At 43.4% G+C, this 22982-nt stretch overlaps 2 protein-coding genes across 6 annotated transcripts in view; one reads left to right on the forward strand and one right to left on the reverse strand.

Moving 5' to 3' along the window:
- The window catches only part of INTS4 (integrator complex subunit 4), a 108555-nt gene extending 100407 nt beyond the window's left edge, over positions 1–8148 (forward strand). For all 3 annotated transcript variants that reach the window (XM_010365777.2, XM_010365776.2, XM_030918245.1), the window contains 2 exons: positions 2859–2979; positions 7741–8148. In XM_010365777.2, the coding sequence (XP_010364079.1) occupies positions 2859–2979; positions 7741–7919 (300 nt within the window). In that variant the 3' untranslated portion in view covers positions 7920–8148. The remainder of the gene's footprint in view (positions 1–2858; positions 2980–7740) is intronic.
- A 6711-nt stretch (positions 8149–14859) lies between these two features.
- AAMDC (adipogenesis associated Mth938 domain containing) overlaps positions 14860–22982 on the reverse strand; it is a 54840-nt gene continuing 46717 nt past the window's right edge. For all 3 annotated transcript variants that reach the window (XM_010365779.2, XM_030918246.1, XM_010365780.2), the window contains exons 3-4: positions 17392–17487; positions 14860–15037 (exon numbers count right to left, since the gene is read on the reverse strand). In XM_010365779.2, coding sequence (XP_010364081.1) covers positions 14897–15037; positions 17392–17487 — 237 coding nt within the window. In that variant the 3' untranslated portion in view covers positions 14860–14896. The remainder of the gene's footprint in view (positions 15038–17391; positions 17488–22982) is intronic.

Below are 22982 nucleotides of genomic sequence, written 5' to 3' on the forward strand. Positions count from 1 at the left end.
CTTTTTCACATTGTCCCTGAAAAAAACTTCACTGATCAACTGAGCATGAAGGAGATTGTAGGCAGGTTATTTAAGGGTCATCTCCTAGACTGTCTCCTAAAAAACCCCCTTCAAAGCACATCTACCACATGCAAGGCTAAACCTTTTAGATACCTTACAGGTAGAGGGACAGGAAACTCATTGCCCCATCGTGGGACAGTTCCAGTGGTTCGAAAGTACCATCCAGTCCAGTCACCACACCCTGAATCATCCCTCTGTTCTGGGCACTACTTCAGGTGCTTGATAAAGATATAGCAGTAAACATGCCTCAGAGATGACAGTGAGATTACATTCCCCATTAAAATACTGTAGATCTGTTCTTTAAAGCAGACCCTGCAGAACTCCATTCATTAACACTTTTGTAAGCCTAATCTAGGTTACTGTATTCTACCCGATGATCATTCATACTGGCCATTTCCTTCCTCTGACCTATTTGGGCCATAGGTTTCTAAGCTCCACTTTTGGAGTAGACAAATGAAAGAAGACTTCCAGCAACCATTTCACAGAGCAGTCAAGGCCTTTCACCAAGGACAGTTTTGCTGAGAATGCTGGGGATTTTTTTTTTTTTTTTTGAGACAAGGTCTCTGTCTGTTGCCTGGGCTGGAGTGCAGTGGCATGGTCACCTCAAACTCCTGTGTCTGAGGGATCCTCCTGCCTCAGCCTCCTCAGTAGCTGGAACTAGAGATACACACCACCACACCTGGCTAATTTTAATTTTTTGTGTGTGGAGATTGGGGGGGTCTTACTTTTTTGCCCAGTCTGGTCTTAAACTCCTGTCTTCAAGCAATCCTTCCGCCTCAGCCCCCCAAAGTGCTGGGATTATAGGCATGAGCCACCATGCCCACTGAACACAAAAATTGTGGCCCCTGTTCATTTGTTTTTCCCAATATCATTGCTATTTCAGCCTTCCTCTGCCCTTTTTCTTTCTTTTTCTCTTTTTTTTTTTTTTTTTTTTGAGACAGAATCTCACTCTGACACCCAGGCTGGAGTGCAGTGGCAGTGATCTCAGCTCACTGCAACCCCCGCCTCCCAGGTCCAAGCGATTCCCCTGCTTCAGCGTCCCAAGTAGCTGGGACTACAGGCACGTGCTACCACACCCAGCTAATTTTTGTATTTTTATTAGAGAAGGGGTTTCATCATGTTGACCAGACTGGTCTTAAACTCCTGGCCTCAAGTAATCCACCTGGCTCAGCCTCCCAAAGTGCTGGGATTACAGGCGTGAGCCACTGTGCCCGGCCCTCCCCTTCATTTTCTTAAAAAAAAAAAAAAAAAGAAGCCCAAGCACTTGTCTTTAAAGATAATAAGGATCAGGAAACTGACACACCTGGATCTTTCTTCTATAGTAGGTTTGGGAGCTTGGAGCCTAGAACTAGAGTGGGGAGTAGCAGCTTTAAGAAATAAGGGTGGCCAGGCATGGTGGCTCACACTTGTAATCCCAACACTTTGGGAGGCTGAAGTAGGAGGATCACCTGAGGTCAGGAGTTCGTAGACCAACCTGGCTAACATGGTGAAACCCCATCTCTACTAAAGATACAAAATTAGCCGGGCATGATGGTAGGTGCCTGTAATCCCCGCTACTTGAGAGGCTGAGGCAGGAGAATCACTTGAACCCGGAGGCAGAGGTTGCAGTGAGCTGAGATCGTGCCACTGCACTTCAACTTGGGTGACAGAGTGAGACTGTCTCAAGAAAAGAAAAAAGAAAAAGAAATAAGGGTAGGCCCGGCACAGTTGCTCACGCCAGTAATTCCAACACTTTGGGAGTCTGAGGCGGGAGGATCACTTGAGGTCAGGAGTTGGAGACCAGCCTGGGCAACATAGCAAGATCTTGTCTCTACAAAAAAGTTTAAAAAGAAAATTACCTGGTGTGGTGGCACGTGCCTGCAATCCCCACTCCTCAGGAGGCCCACTCCTCAGGAGGCTGAGGCAGGAAGATCACTTGCACCCAGGAGTTTGAGGCTTCCATGAGTTATGATCATGCCATTGCACTCCAGCCTGGGTGACAGAGTAAGACCCTGTCTTTAAAAAAAAAAAAAAGAAAAAGAAAAGTGTAGAATCAGGGGGAGGCCCCATGACCTGAGGAGACATGAAGGATTATATGGCAAGTGGGTGAGACATGCCTTCCACAGTTTCAACAATGGAAGACCTGTGTGGTTCCCTACTCTGCCTTCATTAGCATATTTACATAGAGCAAGTCCTGGTCCTAGGATAAGCTTCATTTGTTCCTGTAGTTCCTTTGTACGCTGCAGTATTAAGTAGGCTGTCTACACAGGGAGCTGGGAGGTCCCCCAGAATGCTGAGGAAAGAACTCTGTCGCAGTTCGTGAGACTTAAAGAATTGGCCAGTGATTTGAGTGGACCCTTCATTGAGCCGTCTCTTCGTAGAAAGAGAGATAAAGGACTTCCTAGCTGCTTGAAATTTAGTGGAGAGAATGCAGTTATAAAATAACTCCAAATACTGGTGGTTGGTGATGGATGCTGGGCCATGGTGTGATTCAGAGCCAGGGAGGGAGTGCTCTTCTGGTGAAGGTGCCTGAGAACACTTTTCGTAATCAGAATTAATGTTCTTACCTGTCCTTGCGCTTAATAGCGACACTCTGTTCATATTACTCATTCACCATGAATTCAGGAAATGTTTACTGGACACTGCTTCATGCTGGATCAGGGGAATAGAGATGTCTACAGTGTTGACCTCCCCTCAAGGCTGTCTTAGGAAAGTTGGTGTCATCTTTCTTCTTGTGCTTTGAGGTTCACAACAGATGTCATCGTTGTTAAATGCTCCTCTCGCTTCTGCCTCTTTTTCTCATTTCTGTCATCCTTTAGGTCTTATATCCAGATGGCCAGGCTCAGATGATTCACCCCAAGCCTGCAGACTTCCGGAATCCTGGCCCAGGGCGGCACCGGCTCATCACTCAGGTTTACCTCTCCCACACTGCTTGGACAGGTAAGGAGTCAGGGCCAGGGTGTGCAGGAAAATATACTGCTGGAGATCACACCTACCCTTAAGCGTTTGGTTTTTAAAGTTTGAAAAAAAAATGTGGATGAATCAGGCCTTCTAAGAATTGAACTTGATTCCTTAATGAGTTTATAAGCCCAACTGGGTATATCTGGGCTAATTTGCTACAGTGCTTTGATTGCATGAGAGATAAGATTCTGTTAGAAGATATACAGGCGATTATGATAGAATGGAGTTTCATGGAAAGGGCCCTGGTCTGGACACCAGGAGACTATATTCTTATCCTAACTCTGCCACCAACTTGCTTGGTCACCTTGGACAAGGCTCTCCCTTTCTGAGTCTTTTTCCTCATCTTCCAAATGACAATAATAATTCTCAATCTACAAATTAGTTTTGAGGATTTTTAAAAATTTTTTTCGTTCTCCAACTTCTATGTCTGAATTTTGAGGATTTTTAATCCATAAGAATAAAATGGGAGAATACAAGTACAAAGGAGATTACATTTCAAGCCAGTAAGGCTGCTTTAAAAAACTTAAGAAGACCTCAGTCTGCAGAACCTAGAATAGGGGGCAGAATTGACCTCAGTGGCGTTTCCCAATAATTGGAGATGATTCAGGAGCACTATCACTGGAGGTGTTTAATGCCACCAAATGTGGTTTATTTTAGAGATAGGGAATGCCTTTGGAATTTTCTTTCACTCTGTGTTTTTAAACCCATAATTATAAGGCTATTATTATTATTATTTTGAGATGGAGTCTTGCTCTTGCCCAGGCTGGAGTACAGTGGTGTGATCTCAGCTCACTGTAACTTCTGCCTCCTGGGTTCAGGCGATTCTCCTGTCTCAGCCTCCCGAGTAGCTGGGATTACAGGTGCGCATCACTACACCTGGCTAATTTTTTTGTATTTTAGTAGAGACAAGGTTTCGTCATGTTGGCCAAGCTAGTCTCAAACTCCTGACCTCAGGTGATCCACCCGCCTTGGCCTCCCAAAGTAGTGGGATTACAGGCGTGAGCCACTGCGCCGGGCCTTTAGTAATGGTTTCCCTCTGTCAGGGTATTAGATGGGTAGTGATGACTTTATAAAGCTGTTGGATGTTAGGGCAGCCCCTTTGAGGTTCTAGTGGCGGTAGGCCTGGTGTAGTTGAAGGAGCATCCAGTGGTTCTGCTGCCCAGGATGTGCTTCCCTGAACATTCCTCATTCCATAATCTGGCTGCCTGGAATGTTTTTGCACTATTTGCCAAACCACTGGCCCCACAGGAAAGTAGATTCCTTATTCTAATACCTTCTGATGAAGGGATCCTGGATATGGGGAAGGAAATGCTGTGGGAGCATTTTGGGAGGGACAAGGCTCAGGAAAGCATATTACAGTATGCTATAGCTCAAAAGATCGTGGAAGGTCTTGAGAGGGTAGTTACTTGTCTCTGGTCACACAGCAAGTCATTGCCAAGGCCAGAGTTAGCTGATCTGCCCCCAAGCTCAAGGTTCTTTCTCCTAGGCCCCATTTGCTCTTAAGGTATCCTAGTTCATTGCAGACTTCCTTGTTTGTTAATGCCAGGTGATCCTGAGCCTGAATAATTTTAACTTATATAAGATCACAGCCAGGCACGGTGGCTTGTACCTATAATCTTCAGGAGGCTGTGGTGGGAGGATTGCTTGAGCCCAAGAGTTTGAGACCAGCATGGGCAATATAAGGCAACCCTATCTGTACAATATATATAAAAAAGTTAACTGGGCATGGTGGCATGTGCCTGTAGTCCTAGCTACTCAGGAGGCTGAGGTAGGAGGATTGCTTGAGTCTGGGGCGTCAAGGCTGCAGGGAGCCCTGATCGTGCCACTACACTCTAGCCTGGCTAACAGCAAGACCCTGACTAAAAAAAAAAAAAAAAAAACCCATCAGAAACAAGAAAACAAGATCACCTCCTCTAAGTGGTTGCTACCCAGTCACTATTACAAATCCCTGTTTTAATTCTTTATATATTATAGTGTGTACTGGTGTCAGATGTGTTTTCACATTTAATTATTTACTGACTTTCCCATTAAGATGTAGGCTCCTGTAGAGCAGGGAACTTGCCTGTCTTTGCCTCTGTATCTCCAGTGTTTTAGTAGCCTATGTCTCTAGTGCCTGACATAGTAGGCACTCAACAAATAATGAAAATTGAATACAAGGTTTTAAATGTGCAATTAAAATTCATTTAATCTTTAGACCAACTCTGCAGTGGGAATTGGTATTCTCTGGTTCATTTTACAGATACATAAATGGAGGCCCACATAGCTGATCAGTGATAGTGCTAAAGCTGGCAGTCACCCTTCCCAGCCCTCACTGTGCTATGTCCCTTCCGGTTTGGGGCACTGAATTGAAATATGTCTCATTGTAAATGAGCTTGCACTTTCTCCTAATCTAGGTGATGGGGCCTGGAGTTTTTAGGGAGCTCCTTCAATCCCTCAGTAGCTCCCCACCAGGGTGGGGCCTCTCCTCTGGGAGGCAGGATGCTGCCACGTAGGAAGCTGAGTCACAGACCGTGTTTCAAATTCTGCCTCCTTTGCTGTGTGATCCTGAGAAAGTTATTTTACCTCCCTGTCTCATTAAGATGAGAATAAGAATATAAACTTCCTAGGAGATATATTCTTCCAGGCATGATGCATAAGTTGCCTGAGTTGTCCTAGATGATCTTGTCTCTTTCTCCCTAGTTCCCCATCCTCTTGTTTTCTCTCTTCTCCGCTTTACTCCTATGGCATTGCCTTGAATTGCCATTCTTATCAAATGTTGGTAAGGGAATGCAAAATGACCCTGTAGGGCTGAGTCCTACATCAACACCCTCTGATCTTAGCAGGATTTGTTTTTTGTTGTTGTTGTTGTTGTTTGTTTTTGAGACAGGGTCTCCCTCTGTTGCCCAGGGTGGAGTGCAGTGGTGTGATCATCTCAGGCTCAAGTGATCCTCCCACCTCAGTCCCCCTAGTAACTGAGACTATACGCCCGGCTAACTTATTTTTATTTTTTTGTAGAGATGGGGTCTCACTATGTTGCCCAGGCTAGTCTCAAACTCCTGGGATTAACTGATTCTCCTGCCTTGGCCTCCCAAAGTGCTGGGATTATAGGCTTGAGCCTTATCCAGCTTTTACCAGGATTTGGCTTCTTGAAAGTGCTCTGCCAACTGGGGCTTTGGTTGTGGTCTGCCACCTGGGATGGAATGGGAGGGTGTGGCAGGAAAGCAGATACAGGTACCTATCTTGATTCCATCCTGAGTGGGAGATTCATCTGGAGTCTGGTATCAGAGAATAGTGTTAATTTCATGACAGTTACACTCATGGCTGCTGCATGACCCTCATGTTGTCATGTGAGTGTATGCTTACCACATGGCTGGTACTTGCTGATGCTGAGACTGCACTTAGATCTCATGCTGAAATCTGAGGTGCACTGGATTGCTCTGGCCTTGGGCTGACTGCAAACCTTTCTCTTCCTGGAGGACAGCAATCCAGTCTCTCCTCTGATCATAGAGAGAAGTTTGGATGTAACCAGGAAGAGGTCTGGGGAGGCATTGAAAAGTCCTGGAGTGTCTGCCCTTGTTAATTTAGATCCATCTAGCCTTCATTCCTACCCTCTGAACTTCTTAGCCTTGGGATCATCTTCAACACTTGCACTTTTTACTCTGGTTGCACCAAATTAAGGAGACATTCCAAGTTCACTCTGTTTCTGGCCTTTGCACTTGTCCTTTCATTTTTCTGAAATTCTCTCCCTCTTCTTTATAGAAGCTTGTGGTTAATAGAATGAATAACTGCTTCAGTTTATGAACTGGGCTCGAATTCTTACCCAGGTGTGCATTTGGGGAGTCTCTGAGAACCTATCTGATTCTTGGAACTTTTGCCAAGATTTTGACAGTCTTTCTTTCATAATGTAGCAGGATAAGAACTCTTGGGGTTATGTGCTTGGCACAGAATGGATATTCTATTCCAAAGCCTTCCTGCACTCCCTTCCTCAGTACTTCTTGCAGGCTTGGTTAGAGCGTGTATTGTACTCCATTGCAACTATCTGTTTCCTCAACCAAACAGCCAGCGACTTGAGGGGAGTTCTTATTTATTCTTGTTAGGACGTGCCACATAGAGACACTAGATGATTATATTGTAAGATAATGTAATGAGAGAATGAAATGTTTTCAGACATTTTAGGTCCCTGAAACATGTTCCTGTTCATTGGCCAGAAATTTTTGGCCAACCATTTCCTATTCAAAGGCTTCCTCTCCACTAATAAAGTAGTCTGTGGTACATGCAGCCCTGAGGCTTGAGATGGAACTGCGCAGGAAGAGCCCAACTGGGTATGAGAATAAGCCACATGCACCTTCTGACCCTCTGTTCTGAGGCTGGAAGTCTTGAAACGCTGAGAAGTTCTCAGAAAGTGCCCAAATCCACACCTGCGTAAGAATTTTAGCCCAGTTCATAAAGCAGATCATGAAGCAATTAATCTTTCTGAAAGGGTTTTTAGCTTGCTCTCCAGTTGTCTCAGCAGTTTTGGCTCTGTGCCACAGTGAGCCCGAGGGGAAGGTGATGGAGTAGCATCACATCTGCAGGCTCATTGTCAGCCTACCAGGATTTCGCCTGGGAAGTGTTTTGTTTGGTGAGGGTAAGGGGAGGGATGCGGACGGATGAAGAAATTTCTTCCTACTGCTTCCGTTTTGATATTGCTTTAACTTCACATTTCATCCTCATTCCTAGCAGGTGCCTAGTTATAGACGATTTCTTTTATCTTTTTTTCAGAGGCATGCCAGGTAGAAGTGAGGCTGCTGCTGGCCTACAACTCCAGCGCTCGCATTCCAAAATGCCCCTGGATGGAGGGTGGTGAGGTGTCACCACAGGTGGAAACCAACATCGAGGGCACCATTCCCTTCAGCAAGCCTGTAAAAGTTTATATAATGCCCAAACCTGCACGGCGCTGAGGCAAAAACACTCTTTCCAACCATGGCCTAGAGGGCCCTTCTTAGGTGTCAGAATGAGCCAAGCCTGAAGCACTTCACCTGGAATTGATATGTAGGCTTAAGGAGTATGTGACCCTTACAGTCTCATCTGGTATCAAACACAGGATAAATTGTTTCTTCATTAAAAAATAAAAAACCTTCAAGTCTACTTCCCCTCCCCGTCTCCATAATAAAGTTGAGAAAACACCAAGCTGTTCTAGTTCCTGGTCTGTAAAGAAATGTGTGGCTGTAGCTTCAGCTTTTATACTACATGCTTACATGCTCTTCCTCAGGTGTGAAACACAAAGGTCCAGCTACCTCCTGACAACTGGTTATTTGAGCTATAGTCTTATTTCTTAAAGTGACGGTGTGTTTGTCAGGGCAACTCCAAGGCCGCTTTAACAACTGTACTTTTTTACCATTGACAGTTGCTGAAGGACCTTAAACTTGCGTTATCTTGCTAGGAAGCCTCTTCCCTAACGCAGGCAGTAGCTGGGCCAAGGACTCAATAGCTGGAGAATGAATCATTTTCATCTTTGAGGAAAATTCTTTTTTTTTTTTTTTTGAGATGGAGTCTTGCTGTGTCCCTCAGGCTGGAGTGCAGTGGCATGATCTTGGCTCACGGCAACCTCTGCCTCCCAGGTTCATGCCATTCTCCTGCCTCAGCCTCCTGAGTAGCCGGGACCACAGGCGCCCGCCATCACGCCCAGCTAGTTTTTTGTATTTTTAGTAGAGATGGGGTTTCACCATGTTAGCCAGGATGGTCTCGATCTCCTGACCTAGTGATCTGCCCACCTCGGTCTCCCAAAGTGCTGGGATTACAGGCGTGAGCCACTGTGCCTGGCTGTGAGGAAAATTCTTGATCTTGCCTGCCATTATTCTTAGGACCTCTATGGCTTTAAATAAATAATATAGAAGAGCTATATTTTAGAAAAGAAATCAGGATTATGGGAAATAGGGAACCAGTGCAAGAAATAAAGTCATTTACTGCAGCATCTCTCACGAGTTGATGCTGCATGTGAGTTAAAGTTTTAGGTGTGAGGCTGGGGGCTGTGGCTCATGCCTATAATCCCAGCACTTTGGGATTATGGGAGGCAGGAGGATTATTTGAGCCCAGGGAGTTCAAGGCCAGCCTGGGCAACATAGCAAGACCCCATCTCTGTTTTTTTTTTAAAAAAAACATTGCAGGTGTGATACAATAACAGTCAGTGCTCCAGAGAGGTTACCCTTTGGTACCGCCTGTGCTATGTACTTCACCTGTCATTTAATCTTCACAATAGCCAAATGAGGCTCAGAGACTTAAGTCACTGGTGGGACAACTATACAGTAAGTAATAAAGCCTGTATTCATTCAAATCCGAGAAGATCCCAAAGGTCTATGCTGTATCACCTCAGGGGAAGTATATGGGAAAAAGCTCTTTCTGTCTGTTTCCTCATCTGTGAAACAGAGATAATTGGACCTCAATGGTGGTTGAATAGGATGGATTAAATAACGATTGGTAGAATCTGAACCTGCAGCCAGTCTTGATTGTATTTGCCACTTGGCAAGCTTATAAAAATAATAGCAAGATAATACAATTACTCAGAGGTGGAGCTGGAATTTAAATTCAAGCATGTTTTAACTTTTGGTTTATAAGTACTTTGGTGTACCTGGCAGTTTTGTAAGCTCTTTACATTAATTAATTAACTCTCTAGGTACTGTTGTCTTCATTTTATAAACAAGGCAGCTGAAGTCGACAGAAGTAAGTAAACTGTCCTAGGTCATACAATTAATCAATGACAGATCCGGCAGTCTGTTTCTAGGCCGTCTGTTTCCACGAGGTCATGAATGCTAAAGAGGGACAAGGGGAAGAATGACTAACTCCAGGGAGCTGACTTTTCTAGTGTGCTTACCTGTTTTGCATCTCTCAAGGATGTGCCATGAAGCTGTAGCCAGGTGGAATTCTACCACAGCCCCGACATGAACATCTGATGGCATTTGCTGGGTTGGAGCCTAGACAAAAACATGAAGAACCATGGCTGCTGCCTGAGCCCATCGTGCTGTAATTATAGAAAGCCTTCTAAGGGAAGAATATGCTGGATATTTTTCAGATAAGTACCCCTTTTATAAAAAAATCCTCCAAGTTAGCCCTCATTTTCCATGTAAGGAAACAGAGGCTTTGAGATAGTATCTGTCTAAGAGACAAAGCCAGGACTTGATCCTGTCTTAAAAATGTAAAATGTAGTACTTTTTCCATCAAAGGTAGACAAGCACTAAGGGATAGGTTTTGGCTTAGTATCAGAATACATTTTTAAAAGCTGTATAAGAATTGAATGGGCTGCACTAGGGGATATGGAATTCTCCAGGCTAGATGAGTTTGAGCAAAGGTTGAACAAGCTCCTGAAAAATTTGTTGCTAAGGAATTCAAGTATCATATTGGGGTTGGACTCAACTTTTTAAATTGTTTTTACCCTGAATTTTTACTTTCTGGGGAATATGAGAATTTTAGGTTTTCTCTGGTTCTGTACTTTTCCACTGAAGTGAAAAAATAAAAAGACCTTTTTATAAAGGCTTGGAAGGGGGCATAAAGAGCATTTCAGTGTGGCACCTTCATTTGCAAATGAATACGCAGGCCCAGAGAGACTGAGTTAGTGGTGAAGCTAAGGCTAGAACCCAGGCCTCCTGTTTCTTCCCCAGGTGACTTGCATCACAGGGGTCTGTTCTTAGTGAGTGGTCTAGCATGAACCCAGCAGTCAGAGCCAGAAACCTGTTTGTCACATTGGATTCCTTCCTCATCCCTCATACAGAAGTAGCCATCAAGTCCTTTAGATTCCTCTTCCTTCGTGTTTCTTAGTCCTCTTCTTACACTGTTTCTATATTGATGGAGCCACCATCAGCCCTCCTAAAGTGATGAGCTCATCTGAACAGATCAGGCCCTTTCAGTGGATCACTACTCATCCCAGGAAAAAGTCAAAACTCCTATCTTGAAGGCTCTTCATGCCTCTGCTTCATCTCCAGCCTCATACTCCCTGTCCCAAACTGTCTCTGTACTACTCCAGCTGAACAGAATTACCTGTAGTGTTCTTCTCTCACCTCTAGGCCTTTGGACCTGCTGAGCCTGGGAATGTGCTCCTCAGACTGTCTCCTATAGCTCCTTTCCTTCCATTCTTCAGGACTGGGCCTTGTTCTAGGACATATCTGTGTCTCTTACAGGCTTGGAACATTTCCTCTATGTTCCCACAGCCTCCTATACGATATTCTTCACACATAGTATAGTATTTATTAATACTGCATTGCAGGTTCACAAATGCAAACCCCTTAAGAAAGGTAGGCAGGAAAAGTAAAGGAATAAAGTGGCCTAGAATATAACAGCAATTGAAGAATCAGAGAGCACATTCTCTGTTGGAGAAGGCAATCAGAGAAGTACATTCTCTATTCCATTCCACTCAAGTTGTTTTCATTTATAAATGTGGGCCTAGTGGTGTCAGTTCTTCCCATTCTTCCAAAACAGCCAGAAATCTTCATTTTCATGAAAGTTAAAAAACCTTGGTAACTACAGTAAATGTTAAAATTACTGAGACAAACAAAACATGTCTCCAGGTAGATTTTTGCCAATTTGCAACTTCTGCATCCTCACTGTATGTTTACATGTTTTATTTCTTCCAACTGATCTGTACCTGGACCGTAAGAATGTCTGTGCTGTATCCCCAGCACAACTCCTGGCACATATCTGGCAAGGAAAGAATGATTCTATGAATCCAGAGCAAAGGTAGCGGTACCATGGCATGCTGCAAAAAAAGATTCAAGTTTCTGAAAGGATTTTATATTTGCTTTGAGATGATTGAACTCAGCAAACACAATTATGGAGAAGAAAGGTACACACCTAGCCGTGGCCAACTTCTTGTCTTTTTTTTTTTTTTTTTTTTTTTTTTTTTGAGACGGAGTCTTGCTCTGTTGCCCAGGCTGGAGTGCAGTGGCGCGATCTCAGCTCACAGCAGGCTCTGCCTCCCTGGTTCCGGCGATTCTCCTACCTCAGCCTCCCGAGTAGACTAGCTGGGATTACAGGCACGTGCCATCATGCCCAGCTAATTTTTGTATTTTTAGTAGAGATGGGATTTCACCATGTTGGCCAGGCTGGTCTCAAATTGCTGACCTCAGGTGATCCACCCACCTTGGCCTCCCAAAGTGCTGGGATTACAGGCGTGAGCCACTGCACCCGGCCAACTTCTTGTCTTAACCACTCAGGTTAGAAGAAATTACCTATGGGCAGCTTGAGGGCTGTGCTAACTACAAACTAACTGAGATGCTTTAATGATTAAGATAGTACTAAGTATAGTTATGTGAAGAAACAGCTTCCCTTCAAGCTCTACATATTTCCATCATTGACCATGTGCACCAGGTTCAAAGGTAGAGGCTATGTATTAGCAGGTTTTCTTAAAAGTTTAATAATGTCACTGACAGATACTTCTGTCTCTAAGAAGTTTACACTAAGTTCTCTTTAACTGGAGACAGCTCAGTTAGAAACAATGATTATACCCACACTGAATTCAACACCCATTGGAGCTGTCTCACTTTACATTTGACAAAAAAAAAAAAAAAAAAGACTGCATCACTAGAGAAACAGTCTGAATTTTATCAAACATCCCTCTTAGCTATACAGAGGGCTGGCTTTATGAGCCGAGGGAACAGATCTAGAAGGATCTGCCATCTGACAATTTTGAAAGGGCTGTGGAAGGGGCACCAAGCAGATCCTTCCAAGATTTCAACGCTGGGTGTCGGGTCTGTGAAGCACTCACTCCCGTCTGCTTCTAGGGAGCAAGGAGGTGTATGCCATAAAATGATCAAGACACAGTGCTGGGTTCTAATCCTATGTCTGCCACTTACTTGGTGAACTTGGAAAAAAATAAATCTCTTCACTTTCCATACTGTTTCAGCTTTTCTTGCCAAGCCACATCTTAAGTTGCTGTCCAGTCTATGGATTGGTCCCTGTAGGTAAGAAGCCTAACTATGTAGTCAGGTGGCAGGATCATGTGAAGCAAAAATCATCTTTCCACTGCTGCTGCTCCAATGATGGCTGGGGTGAAGCGATTTTATTTAGTTATGGCTGTGATAAATACCATACCTAGTAAATGTCTAGTTAAAAGAGCTGCCAAGTAAATGTTTTTTCAGTGAATTAATGAACCTTCCATTTTGTAAGACTCAACTTAAATGTCATCTCCTTAGTGATGTCTTCCCTAATTTTCCTTCCATCCTAGTAGGATAAATTAGTCTTTTCTTTGTGCTACTACTGGACGTAGTAACTATTATAATATTAGCATTGTATCATTATTGTTTACTTGTTTGTCTTTCTCTCATACAACATAATTCCTAAGGGCAGGAATTATAACATTCATCCTTATTCCCCAGGGCCCAACAATAACTGGTCATAAGAAAATTAGTAATAGGCTGTCCGCAAATGGATATGAAAGAGGATTACTGAATAAATGAGTGAGATAGTTCCTTTGGGCTCCAACATTCTATGACTCTTTGAAATAATAAGCTGCTATATTAAGACATAAAATGAAACTACTTGGCTTTACACAGTATCCCCATTAGTAGAAAGATAAGGACAACAGTGGTTTAATGTATTGAGTCCTTACTAAATGCCACGCAGTGAGTTAATACTTTCTATGAATTGCCTCATTTAATACCTACAGTGACTCCAGGTACTGATAATGTTATCCTGATCTTACATATGAGAACAGTGAAACTAAGCAATTAGACAAATGCCCAATCAGTGAGTGGCAGTGAGTTGCAGTTCAAAGTCAAGGCTATTTGACACCAAAGCCCATAGTTCTTTAAAAAGAAAGAAAAATTAAAAATAAGGTGATGCTGATAACTTGTAATTCTCTCAGTCTATTCTAAGGCTTCACAAAGGCCATCTGGGTATTTAGTAGAACAAAGACTATCTGAGCCAGTAGGAACCTTTAAAGGGCATCTAGTCCAGCCCCAACATTTTATAGTTGAATTTTTTTTTTTTTTAAACAGAGTCTCTCACTGTCACCCAGGCTGGAGTGCAGTGGTGCCATCTCGGCTCACCCGCAACCTATTGCTCCCGGGTTCAAGTGATCCTCCTGCTGCCTTAGCCTCCCAAGTAGCTGGGACTACAGGCTTGTGACACCACGCCCAGCTAATTTTTGTAGTTCTTTTTTTTTTTGAGACGGAGTCTCGCTCTGTCACCCAGGCTGGAGTGCAGCGGCGCGATCTCAGCTCACTGCAAGCTCCGCCCTCCGGGTTCACGCCGTTCTCCTGCCTCAGCCTCCCGTGTAGCTGGGACTACAGGCGCCCGCCACCACGCCCAGCTAATTTTTTTTTTTTTTTTTTTTTTTGTATTTTTAGTAGAGACGGGGTTTCACCATGTTAGCCAGGATGGTCTCAATCTCCTGACCTCGTGAACCGCCCACCTCGGCCTCCCAAAGTGCTGGGGTTACAGGCGTGAGCCACTGCGCCTGGCCAATTTTTGTAGTTTTAATAGAGATGGGTTTCACCACGTTGGCTAGGCTGGGGTTGAACTCCTGACCTCAAGTGATCCACCCACCTCAGCCTCCCAAAGTGTTTGGATTACAGGTGTGAGCCATGGCACCTGGCCTATAGTTGAAATTCGAAGTCCAGAGAGAACGATCTGGCTCCAGTCTCAGGGTTGGTTAGTAGAACAGCCTGTCTAGAACCCAACTCCCAGGGCATACTCCTACTGTTCCTGTTACTCAAATGTTCCCTCAGTTCATTCACTACATTATTAAACTTCTGTCTCCTCTTTTTTTTCTTTTAACACCCTCAAGGACAGGGACCTTGTCTTGGTCATCCCTTGCATCCCAAGAGCCTAGCACAGGACCTGGCATGAGCAGGTGTCCAAAAATGCTTAGGGGAGGCTGCTTTGGAGAATGGTGAGTGACAGTCACAGGCATAGGTACTTAGTGATTTATTCTCCTCTCAAGGCTCCATCAGCAGGTGGAATGGAAGACACCTCCCACCCTGACCCCTTGGGCAACCAAGGCATTATACTCCTTCACTGCCTGCTCTGTCTGGAGGACCCGCACATCAATGCCATGTTTCTTGAGGTACTCCACAGTTGATGAAGGCACCTGGGAAGGTGGAAAAGAGATGAGTTAAGTAGGGGAAAGGCCCCCCAGGGTTTCCTTTACTGCCATGAGGCAGGTGTACTCTACAGAATTAGATGTTGACAATCGCCACTTCATGATCACTCAGTGTATCACCAGTTCAAAATTGGGCAGGGAGCCCCAATGAGTCAAAAAGCCCTCTTTGACAGAGGTATCATAATACCCAAGCATAAAGCTCAAGTGAATGGAAATGAAAGAACATGGAATTTGCAGTTAGCCTTGGATTTACATCCTTACTAGCACTGTAACCTTGGGTAAGTAAATTAAATTCTCTGAGTCTTTGTTTTCATGTCTGTAAATTAGGGATATTAACACCTAGCTCCCAGGGTTGGTATGACAACTAGCTGAGCTAAGGGTATGTGAAACATCTACCTTGGTGTGCAAGCTCCATAAATGTTAAATGTTTGAGTTAGTCTAAACTGAGTCTAAATGTCTTCTTTGCCGCATACTAAGAAATGTTAGGCTAGCTGTTTAAAGTATCCCAGCCCCAATTTCTTCACTTGTAAAATAGGTATAATAGTGCTTACATCACAGGGTTGGTGTGAGGATGAAATTGACTCATGTATGTACACTGCAGCTCAAAAGTTTTCTCAGAAAGGCCTTTCTTGGTCACCCCATAGTAGCCCCGCATAAGTCACCATTTTCTTCACTGTTTATTATTATCTGAAGTTGTCTAGTTTTTTATTATCCATGAGGGGCATGAACCTTGTTTGTCTTGTTTATTGCACCATCCCCAGTGCCTAGAATAGTGTTTTACCCATAGAAAATGCTTAATAAATATTTGTAAATGAATTTATATAAAAGATGTTCTTAATAGTGACACCTATTATTAGATAATATTTTCTCAACTCTGGCTTGTCCTGAATATTTTTTAAAAATAGATTTGAATTAGACTCTGCCTCAGAAAGAACTCGTGAAATATTTTTTAATATGCCCTATATTTTCTATATATTTGAGATTTATAAAAGTAACCTATCAGATAGGAATTATTGTATTGGTGAAAAAAAAAAAAACTAGTTTAAATTTTAAAAATATAAATAGGCCGGGCATGGTGGCTCAAGCCTTTAATTCCAGCACTTCAGGAGGCTGAGGTAGGAGGACTGCTTGAACCCTACTGATGAAAGTGCCCTATATACATCAAGCCATAGATATAAGGGGCACCTTCATCAGTAGGGAACAGGACTGTAGGACATCTATAAAGGAAAGAATAAGGTAGGCCTCTATGTGGAAGACTATACAAAATATAGTAATATAAGTGGGGGGAAAAGTTACAGAATACATATTTATGTAAAATGGTTATAAGTATATAAACGTATATCTATATGTGTAAGTGTGTATATATTTGCAGATGCATTCAGAGAAGACTGGAGAAATATACACCAAATGTGAAGATGGGGAAGGGAATATCTCACCTTTTTACTTCTACATTTCTGCATTGAATTTTTAAATATTTTGCAATGAGCATGTATTATTTCTATAAGAAAATTAAAAAATAAGCCAGGTGCGGTGGCTTACACCTGTAATCCCAGCACTTTGGGAGGCTGAGACGGGTGGATCACAAGGTCAGGAGATCAAGACCATCCTGGCTAACACAGTGAAACCCCGTCTCTACTAAAACTAAAAAAAATTAACTGGGCACGGTGGCAGGTGCCTGTAGTCCCAGCTACTCGGGAGGCTGAGGCAGGAGAATGGGGTGAACCTGGGAAGCAGAGCTTACAGTGAGCCAAGATGGCACCACTGTACTCAGCCTGGGTGACAGAGCAAGACTCTATCTCAAAAAAAAAAAAAAAGAAAAAAAAAAGAAAATTAAAAAATAGGCCAGGCGTGGTAGCTCACATTTGTAATCCTAGCACTTTGGGAGGCCAAGGCAGGAGATCATTTGAGTTCAGGAGCTCAAGACCAGCCTGGGCAACAATAGTGAGACCCCATCTATATTTTTTAAAAAAGAAAAATAAAATTACATTTTTTTCTGAAGAGGGGAAAAACATAAATGTGTCCAAGAAAAGAAAATTAGAAGTACTATAAAATATACTATGAGGATAGAAAGTATTATTAAAATGTAAAGAACCAAATAGTGATCCTTGTAGAACTTGAGAGATTCTGAGAAATAGTTGAAATGACACTGTCTCAGGGTTAGGTAGACTGGAGAGCCCAACACTGATGAGGCAGAGGAATGTATGCAGCCATTGCTACCCTGGGTCAGCAAAACGAGGGTACATGATATATAAAGATGACCTCCCAAGAAGGACAAATCTGTAGGACAAAGGTCCAAGAGATCCCCACCTGTCCTCAGGAATGCTGTGCATACCAACACCTACCTTCAAGGCCTCACTCATCCCTCGGCCAATCACAAGAGTCTGTACACCCTTCTCAACAACTTCCTTCACATCTGCAGGCTGCACACCAGGAGAATGCTGGATGTGGAAAGAGAAAGTAGACAGTTACCTGCTCTCAATCTTTCATTGCAATAGACATTCTTGTGGGATTCATTCATTCAAGAAATGTCTACTGAGGTTCACTTTGTGCCAAGCATCACTCATAGGCTCTTTAAGGCACTTACGGAGGCTGACGAGGCAGGATCCCTTGAATCTAGGAGTTCAAGACCAGCCTGGACAACATAGGGAGACCCTGTCTCTACAAAAAATAAAAAATTAGCTGGGTATGGTGACTTAGGCCTGTAGTCCCAGCTACTCAGGAGAGCTGAGTTGGGAGGATTGCTTGAACCTGGGAGGTCAAGGCTGCAGTGAGCCATGACTGCACCACTGCACTCCATCCTGGGCAACAGAGTGAGATCCTGTCTCAAAAAAAAAAAAAAAAAAAGAAAGAAAAAAGAGATAAATCAAGGAAATCAGGGAAACAAGGCATTCCAAGTATAGGAAAAAGCATTTAAAAAGGCTCAGGACCTTTTGGCTGGAACAACCATCTTCCAGTAATTTGCCAAAATGACAAATACAAAGGGAAAGAGGAGATGCCCCCAATATATATCCTCTAGGCCTTTTAGAAAATATGGAGTTGTTCCTTTGGCCACATGGTACGTGTGAATCTATAGGACAGGTGATATTGTAGACATCAAGGGAATGGGTATACTGTTCAAAAAGGAATGTCCCACAAATGTTACCATGGCAAAACTGGAAGAATCTACACTATTACCCAACATGCTGTTGGCATTGCTGTAAACAAGTAAGTTACGGGCCATTTTCTTGCCTTCAAGAGAATTAATGTGCCTATTGAGCACATTAAGCACTCTAAGAGCCAATATAGTTTCCTGAAATGCATGAAGGAAAATGTTCAGTAAAAGAAGGAAACCAGAGAGAAAGGTACCTGGGTTCAAATGAAACACCAGCCTGCCCCGCCCAGAGAAGCACACTGTGTAAGAACCAATGGGAAGAAGCCTGAGTTGCTGGAGCCTATTCCCTGTGAATTCATGCCATAATTTGTGTAAAAAAAAAAAAAAAACCTCTGGACTGTACATTAAAAAAAAAAAAAAAAAAAGGTGGCCAGGTATGGTGGCTCACTCCTGTAATCCTAACACTTTGGGAGGCTAAGGTGGGCAGACCACTTGAGGTCTGTAGTTTGAGACCAGCCTGGTCAATATGGCGAAACCCTGTCTCAACTAAAAATACAAAAATTAGCTGGGCGTGGTGGCACGTGCCTGCAGTCCCAGCTATTCGGGAGGCTGAGGCAGGAGAATCACTTGAACCTGGGAGGCAGAGGTTGCAGTGAGCTGAGATCGCACCATTGCACTCCAGCCTAGGCAACAAGACCGAGACTTCATCTCAAAAAAAAAAAAAAAAAAAAAGAAAGAAAGCCAGGCACAGTGGCTCACGCCTGTAATCCCAGCACTTTGGGAGGCCGAGGTGGGCGGATCACGAGGTCAGGAGATCGAGACCATCCTGGCGAACACGGTGAAACCCTGTCTCTACTAAAAATACAAAAAATTAGCCAGGCATGGTAGCGGGCACCTGTAGTCCCAGCTACTTGGGAGGCTGAGACAGGAAAATGGTGTGAATCCAGGAGGCGGAGCTTGCAGTGAGCTGAGATCTTGCCACTGCACTCCAGCCTGGGCAACAGAGTGAGACTCTGTCTCAAAAATAAAATAAAATAAAAGACTCAGAGGAAAGAAAAAGACTAGAAGAACAGTTAATTCAGTACAACTTGTATGTAGAGTGACAGTTGAGGTGGGAAAAGAAAGCACTTGCATAGCATGCTAAAATTTTGACTTTAGAAAAATTTCCTAAGAATCTCTATATTGTTACTTTTTTCTGAACTTCCTAACCTTCCCAGCTAACTCCAGGAAACTTCTTTTTACGCTTTAAAATCTACCTATCACTCTGAAAAGTCTTCCCAGTCTTCCAGGCACATTTAAGGTGAAGTGTTTAACAAAGATGAATTGAGCATTAAAGGATGGTGACTTCTTGAACTACCTCTACGTCAGCAGAGGGGATATGGGAGTTAGAGTTTGGGAACTACCAGCCCAACCTACCGGTCTCTGCCTATTAGGTATCTGCACAAGGACAATGCTTTTAGCACTGAAGCTCTCAGAGACAAAGCATTCCTTTCCTGACCCATATACCTCTGTCCTTTCATTCATCCAGCATTTACTGAGAACTTAACTCTGTGCCGTGTCTCAGTATTTCTAAGCAGTAGAAATACTGAGATGAACCAAACGTTCCATGGAGTTTCATTCAGGTAAGGTTAGTGAAAATGTGCAAATATTTATAGTAGGATGAGAAGAAATGGAGTTGAGGATCTCAGAAGACAGAGTGAATAAAGCCAAATGGGAAACTGTCATTGAAGACATGCTGTTTTAACTGGGTCTCGAAGTATGAACATGAATAGGCCTTGAAGCAGTGGTTGTAGAAGGGGTATATTCTAATGGTAGTGATGGTATAGGAAAAGAGCTGTTGAAATTCTCAAAGAGATAACAAATGGGCCAAAGAAGGGTTTTCCAGTTCAGGAAGATGATGCGTCATGGAGATAGGACTAAAATTTATATATTTATGAAAGGTATGGGGACCAGGCACAGTGGCTTTTACGCCTGTAATCCCAGCACTTTGGGAGGCCAAGGAGGGCGGATTACCTGAGGTCAGTTCAAGACCAGCCTGGCCAACATGGTGAAACCCTGTCTCTACTAAAAATACAAAATTAGCCAGATGTGGTGGTGTGTGCCTGTAATTCCAGCTACTCAGGAGGCTGAGGCAGGAGAATTGCTTGAACCCGGAAGGTGGAGGTTGCAGTGAGCTGAGATTGTGCCACTGCATTCCAGCTGGGTGACGAGAGCAAAACTCTGTCTCAAAAAAAAAAAAAAAAAAAAAAAAAAGAAACGTATGGGGAGGATGAATATGAGTTTTCATTAAATCCTGTAATAATAATGTCTTACATATTTACATGTGCAGTTTTATTTATTTAATTTTTTTTTTTAGATGGAGTCTCGCTCTCTCACCCAGAGCTCACATTCTAGTAAAATGAAACAAGGCCACTGACTGCTGGAAATCCAAGTGTAAGGTCATAGGAGACTGCAAACCCATAATCCTCTGGAGATTAGACTAGAGACAGCCATAGCCCATTGGAGTGGCTGGATCAATGGAACTCAAGTGATGAATTGGGCTGCTGCTGCTTTACTGAAGGCTCACAGTGTCATGTACAAAGCAATGAAAGATAACTCTGCAAAGGCCTGTGGATCCACGCATTGGCAGTGATTACTCACAATTTTGTGCAGAGGCCTGGGATTGGAGCATGAGACTGTTATTGAGGCATCCTCAACCTGCCACTAGCAATTCCTGTGCTGCTTCCAATCCCTCAGGGCAAATGACTAAGGCTCTTGTTCCTATTGAGTGTCTGATTCTGTTCCTCTACTTTAAGAGGCTTTCTGTCACACGACCTAAGGTGGTAAAAGCTTACTATTTTTTCTGTGGGGGAAGCTATTAATTGTGGGAAAATGTCCAGCTAATATCCATTATGCTGGCTAAGCAACAAGATGGCATCCTATCTGTCTTGAACGTTTCTCCCTATTTCATGTTAACTTTAAAAAGAAAACATTCCGGCCGGGCGCGGTGGCTCAAGCCTGTAATCCCAGCACTTTGGGAGGCCGAGACGGGCGGATCACGAGGTCAGGAGATCAAGACCATCCTGGCTAACATGGTGAAACCCCGTCTCTACTAAAAATACAAAAAACTAGCCGGGCGACCTGGCGGGCGCCTGTAGTCCCAGCTACTCGGGAGGCTGAGGCAGGAGAATGGCGTGAACCCGGGAGGCGGAGCTTGCAGTGAGCTGAGATCCGGCCACTGCACTCCAGCCTGGGCGACAGAGCGAGACTCCGTCTCAAAAAAAAAAAAAAAAAAAAAAAAAAAGAAAACATTCCTAAACTACACTTCCAAAGAAGTATTTCCTTCTGCCAAAATTAAGTGAGCACAAATGGGTAGTAGCAATGCTATCATCTTGCTGTATTGCTGATAAAAGCAGATTCTGTGAGTGAAGGTTAAAGGATCTCTGGAATCTATCCCCTGTGGACGCTGCCTGAGTCACATTCTCATTATTGCTTGTCTGAATTAACAGGCTCTTAAATAATCTTGCTGCCTCTGCCAGGGCAGAGGCCTGTTTTTGTGCTACAGGCCCCTCTGGCAGTCTATTGAGGCCGATGGTCCCCTTCTCAGAATAATGTTTTAGAATACACAAAAGAAGATATGTAAGATTATAGAGGAAACATTTCTTACAAGTGGAATTATCAAAATATTAACAACAAACTTTTGGTCTAGTATTATATGTGTTTCTTTATTAGTTTAGGACAATGGAAATCTTTTCCAAAAGTCTGCTAGGTAACTTACCCTCCCATCTCATAATGGCAGATGACTAGTTTTTCTTTCAAAATCTATTCTGCCTATTTTCTAGGGTACATAGCTGATAAGCTAGACACTCCATTTTCTGTCCTTCTTGCAGTTAAGTGTGGTCATGTGACTGTGCTGTCACTAATATAAAATTCAATGGAATGTGAGCAGAAGAAACGATTTCATATCTAGGTTTGGCATGAGCTTTTCTTCTCTTTCCTCTTCCTTGCAAGTTAGAGCCCTGCCATGCCTACAACTGGTTCCTACAATTCAAATGTTCTAGGAGATGGTAGAGCAATAAAAAGGAAAAAACCTAGGTCCCTAAATGAGCCTGTGCTATTCACATCTCTCCCACCCCCCACAAGTTTGGACTGGCCACAATAATTTATCAGAGAAAGACACTTCTATCTTCTTTATGCTACTGAATTTTGAGACTTCTATTACAACAACTTGGCCTTCACACTAAGTAATCACGCTAAGTAATCCATTACTAAACTAAACCATGACAACTTAGGCAAATCATGAGCTGTAGAATAAATATTGGGGACTCAACCACACTAGACACTATGTCCAATTTGCAAAATATATATAAGGGAGCCATATTATAGGGGCCTTTACCTTTTGGGGATTCAGCTATATGGTCCAGAGAAGGAGAGAGTAAGAACTATGGAAATAGAGTAATTCATTCATTCTTTTTTGTTTTTGAGACAGGGTCTCGCTCTCTGTCACTGAGGCTGGAGGGCAGTGGTGCCATCAGGGCTCACTGCAGCCTCAACCTCCCAGGCTCATGTGATCCTCCCACCTCAGCCTCCCAAGTAGCTGGGAATACAGATGCATGCCCCCGTGCCTGGCTAATTGTTTAACTTTCTGTAGCAACGCGGTCTTTCTCTATTGCCCAGGCTTGTCTTGAACTCCTAGGCTCAAGCAATCCTCCTATCTTGGCCTCCCAACATGTTGAGATTACAGGTGTGAACCACTGTGCCTGGCAATTCAGTCATTCTATTCAAGGAACATATGCCCTGGATTGTACATGAGATAGCAGACAAGTATCTACTATTCCTTCTATGTCAGTTTCATAGTTGCTG

Source organism: Rhinopithecus roxellana, chromosome 15 (assembly GCF_007565055.1).
Source record: "Rhinopithecus roxellana isolate Shanxi Qingling chromosome 15, ASM756505v1, whole genome shotgun sequence".
NCBI lineage: Eukaryota > Metazoa > Chordata > Mammalia > Primates > Cercopithecidae > Rhinopithecus > Rhinopithecus roxellana.